General features: G+C 37.0%; 1 protein-coding gene across 1 annotated transcript; it reads right to left on the bottom strand.

The window, feature by feature from the left end:
- Nucleotides 1-1,798: 1,798 nt before the first annotated feature.
- LOC116859269 (olfactory receptor 56-like) lies at nucleotides 1,799-2,836 on the bottom strand. Its single transcript, XM_032844374.1, is given in 3 exon segments — nucleotides 1,799-1,956; nucleotides 1,959-2,323; nucleotides 2,325-2,836. Coding segments are annotated over 3 exon segments (1,035 nt in total).
- Between the last annotated feature and the right edge of the window lie 2,485 nt (nucleotides 2,837-5,321).

The raw sequence follows: 5,321 nt of genomic DNA, 5'->3' as shown, positions 1-5,321 counted from the left end.
GTTCAAGTCCCACACAAGTGGACTCCTACTGCTCCATCCCAGTTGTGGAAAGGAGCTCTACCACAATTTTTGGGGGGATGGGCTGAAGTACTTTAGGTAGTTAATGAGATATAATAGGTGATTTCCTATAAAACATAAGGCTTTCCCCAAAATGTGGCTCCACTTCACTGGAACAAATTGAAAGCAAATTGGCTCTTTGAGTAGATGTTTAACCTTCTGGGTAGGACACTTATAATCTACCACCCCTATTGTTTTATTCAGTGTAACAGAATGCTTATTTTGGAAAGAAAACTGAAGTGTGAAGAATTCTGTTTTATTGTTGGAAATGCTCAAAAAAATAGAATTTTTCAAACCTGACAGCTAATACTTCCCTAAATGTTTATGGGCTAAAGAACACATCCTTGCATATATCAGCTTAATCACTACAAAAACATTTCTAATTTAGGGGGGACTGTCTGGCTCAGTAGTAGAGAAGGTGACTCCTGATCTCAAGTTTGTAAGCTCTCACCCCACACTGGGTGTAGAGATTCCTTAAAAAATCTTAAAAATCAATATTTCTGGTTTATACTTCTCTCTCAACCCACCCTGGTCTATGATTTGATTGGCACATATATGTCTTCCTTGCACAAGTAATTTATAGTAATCACTTATTTGAATATCCTAAAACTTTGCTACTTATCCTTTTTGGATATCAAAACATTCCTTTCATATAATCCTCAACATTTTTCAGATTTAAAAACAAATAATCTTTATTTTTTCCCCCTAGAGATTAAGGAATGACTTATGGATATGTCTTCTAATTTTAATTTTTTCTCAGGTATATTTCTTATATTCACTTCGCTTTCTGGATGTTAAATTACTGTGTCTAAGTAATTTTACATTGTGCTACTTCAGTTACTGAACTAAGACAATTAAAATATGATGAGTATAATAGTAAATTATTAAATCCTTTAGGTTCAATAGCAGTCCACTTGTGTTTATACTGTAAGGTATTAGGACAAAGATGCTTCCAAATTTATAGATTCAGCTACATTCACTCTATTTCCCCTTCTGCTAAAATGTGAATATTTATTTCTTTGGCATTGCATGGCAGAAAGTCACTAGGATGTTAAAAAAAAAATCAAATTCAGTGCAGTAATATAAGCCTGAAAGTAACTATTCCATCATCTAATATAATAAAAAGTTGAAATTAACAACAACAAAAATTATTGTCTTCATATAGATTCTTTTTGATGATTGGGACAATTTCATAAAATATTTAAAAATTTAAGAAGAAGAAAAATATGTAAGTTAGGATAATTTAATTGGCTTTTTGTTTAGGTCTATAATCTAGCCTCTTCCTTTAAAAGATAAGAAACCAAGAACTCAATTTAATTCTTATCTTCATTTACAGATCTTTGGGAGATGGAACATCCATAGACTTTCTGTGATGATTGGCCTCTTTCAAGGTCTGAAGTTGATATACTTCCCTCTGTAGTTGAAAAGAAATGATAATAAATTCAGTTCTTCTTCTTCTTCTTCTTCTTCTTGTTCTTCTTGGTGAAACTTCGTCATCATTATGATCACTACCTCAACCACCTTATGTACCAGCACTCCAACTACACCATCATATTTACTACCACTATCATCAAAGACAATCATGATCAATCATCACCAATCCTGGTATGCCTAAATACTGAAGTTTCACAATATGAAAGTGTAAGTCTAACACTCTCAAGGAAGCATGAAGAAGGTAAGCATGTTTCACCAGATTTTTTAATATATGTGCTGAATCCATAAAGACAGTCCCATTGCAATTTTAAGCATGGAAAGACCAGACTGAGACCTGAACATCTGAGTAGGGCTTATTTTGATTGAAATAGGGATAGGTGGTAATTAACATTCCTCTTAGGTCTGTGGTGTAATTTGAGGTTAAGCAGAGTCCCAACACGTTTTTCAGAGCTCCCACCACCTCTTGTTCCTCAGACTATATATGAGGGAGTTCATCATGGGGGTTAGGATGGCACCAAGCATAAAGAGAACCTGGTCTAGCTTGGAACTGTTATAAGAAGTAGGCCTCATGTAGACCAGCATGGCTGGACCAAAGTATAAGCTCACCACAGTCAAGTGGGAGGAACAGGTGGCCAGAGCTTTATTTCTGCCCTCCAGGGAGTTCATGTGGAGGACAGGAAGGAAGATGAGAGCATAAGAGGATGGGATAAAGGACAAGGGAATGAGGAGCACCACAATGCTTGTCATCACTACAGGCTTCTCATAAGCATAGATGTCCTCACAGGCCAATTTTAGGATGGCCGTAACCTCACAGATGAAAAGGGAAATCTCTAGAACCACAAATGGGGAAATGCATAGCATACACTGTGTGCATGAGTGATATAAGGGTACCTCCAGCCCAGGAAATGGAAGCCATCAGCAGACATACTTTCTGACTCATGATCAGGGTGTATCTCAAAGGGTTGTAAATGGCCACATAATGGTCAAAAGCCATGAGGGTGATGAGGATACCCTTAGCAATTCCTAGAGTCAGGAACAAAAAGATCTGAGTTCCACAGACCACCTGTGATATACTTCTCTTCCCTGAGAAGAAGTCAATTGCCATCTTTGGTACAGTGCTAGAGATTAATGTCAGGTCTATGAGGGCCAGCTGGCTGAGCAGAAAGTACATGGGTGTGCGGAGGTGAGAATCCACCCAAATCAGGAATATAAAGATAGAATTTGTGATTAGAGCCACAGTGTAGATCAGAAGAATTGCAGAGACAAGCACGTTTATATGTTTTATACCAGGGAAGAGGCCCAAGGGGATAAAATCCGGATTTGAAGATTCATTTCTTTTTTCCATGTTTCTGTCCTGTTAGGAGTAATCACCACTGGGAACAAGCCAGATTTAGATAAATCACAAAAATTTGTTGGATTCTGTTCCCCAAGCTCTTTTACTTCTTTCATTTACTACAATTATCAGCAACAGCAGGCTGTGATATTTCTGCAAATGACAACATTTTAGCCAATTTCATTGCTAAGTAGGGTATCTCATGTCCCTACCTATCCCCTTTAAACAAATTGCTACCATGTGGGACAGTTAATATTTAGGTCTCATCTATTTGTGGTAGCTCAGACCTAATACAACTCCTCCCCTCCATTCTATGTCATTGCTAAAAGACCCTATTCCCCTCTCTCCCCTTATGCTCTCTCACTGCCCTACATGAACCTTGACGAACTACATGATATATGTTTCATCCTCACTCAGCCATACATTTTTCCATTCCACTATGCTCCATACGTGGAGCGAAGTCTTAGCAAGACAAAGATGAATAAAATATAATCTCTGATGCTAAAGACCTATAACATTATTGGAGAACATGACCATGGACAGGTACATATGAAAAAGTAATAAAGGTGTTGTAATGGAAGAATACACTAATCTATGGCAAATAAGAAAAGAATATGCAATGGGGGCAGAAAAAAGACAGTCTTTTCAATAAATGGTTCTGGGAAAACTGGACAACCAGATGTGGAAGAATGAAACTCAACCATTCTCTTACACCATGCACAAAGATAAACTCAAAATGGATGAAAGACCTCAATGTGAGACAGGAATCCATCAAAATCCTAGAGCAGAACATGAACAGTAACCTCTTTGACATTGACCACAGCAAATGCTTGCAGGATAAATATCTAAAGGCAGGGAAACAAAAGCAAAAATGAACTTTAGGGACTTCATCAAGATAAAAAACATCTTCACAACAAAGGAAACAGTCAACAAAACTAAGAGGCAACTTGTGGAATTGAAGAAGACAATTGCAAATGACATTTCAGATAAAGGGCTGGTATCCAAGATCTATGAAGAACTTCTCAAACTCAACACCAAAAACACAAATAATACAGTCAAGAAATGGGCAGAATACAGGAACAGATACTTCTCCAAAGAAGACATAAAAATGGTTAACAGACACATGAAAAAAATGTTTATCATCATTAGCCATCAGGGAAATTAAAATAAAAACCACAATGAGATGCTGCCTTATACCAGTTAGAATGGCAAAAATTAACAAGGTAGGAAACAACAAATCCTGGTAAGGATGTGGAGAAAGGGGAACCATCCTACACTGTTGGTGGGAATTCAAGCTGGAACAGCAACTCTGGAAAACAATATGAGGTTCTTGAAGAGGTTAAAAATAGAACTATCTTACCACTCAGCGATTGCACCACTAGGTATTTACCCCAAAGTTACAGATGTAGTAAAAAGAAGGGGCACATGCATCCCAATGTTCATAAAAGCAATGTCCTCAGTAGCCAAACTGTGGAAGGAGTGAAAGTGTCCTTCAAAAGATGGACAGATAAAGATGTGGTATATATACATGTTGGAATATTACTCAGCCATCAGAAAGGATATATACATAGCATTTGCATCAACATGGATGGAACTGGAGAGTATTATGCTAAGTGAAATAGTCAAGCAGAGAAATACAATTATATGCTTTCACTCATAGGTGGAACATAAGCAATAACATGGAGGACCATAGGTGAATGGAGGGAAAACTGAAGGGAAGAAATCAGAAAGGAAGAAAAACCAGGAAAGACTCTGGATTCTGGGAAACAAATTGAGGGTTTCAAAGGGAAGGGGGGTGTGGGGAAGGGGCACCCAGGTGATGGTTATTAAGGAGGGCAGCTGTTGTAATGAGCATTGGGTGTTATACACAACCGATGAATCACTGAACACTACATCAAAGACTAATGTTAACTAGCTGAACATAAATAAAAATGTTTGTGGTAAAAAAAAAAAGAAAATGATATTTCCCACAAAATTAGTGGAAAATATAGATGATATACTGTACAATGGAGATGGAAGGTGTTCAATTTTCAAATCTAGAAGACATACATGAAGAAAGTCTAACCTCACATAGACTTGAAGAAACAAAAGCAAAAACTAAAACTAAAAGTGAGGCATTAACTTTAAAGGCATTTAGAAAGGAAAAGCATCTCAGAGATTGCCTAGCCCAGAATAGTAATGTGGCTTGTCCAAGTTCATATTATTACTGACCGTTGAAGATAAATGACTAAAAGTCACAACCCAGCACATTTTTTCCAATTATAGTTCACCTTCAGATCCTTATTAAATGTATTAAAATTAGAGTTCTCACTAAATAAAGCCTTGTGTGAACATTTTATGAGTTTTCTAAGTCCTTTTATTGAAAGGTTTACTTTTTGTTTAAATTTATTTTATTTTTTCAGTGTTCCAAGATTCATTGTTTATGCATCACACCCAGTGCTCCATGCAATACATGCCATCCTTAATACCCACCACCAGGCTCACCCAATCCCCCACT

Source organism: Lontra canadensis, unplaced genomic scaffold, assembly GCF_010015895.1.
Source record: "Lontra canadensis isolate GAN:19392208 unplaced genomic scaffold, GSC_riverotter_1.0 scaffold152, whole genome shotgun sequence".
Classification (NCBI taxonomy): domain Eukaryota; kingdom Metazoa; phylum Chordata; class Mammalia; order Carnivora; family Mustelidae; genus Lontra; species Lontra canadensis.
The sequence above is the reverse complement of the archived record's forward strand: the minus strand, read 5'-3'. Positions and strand labels throughout refer to the sequence as shown.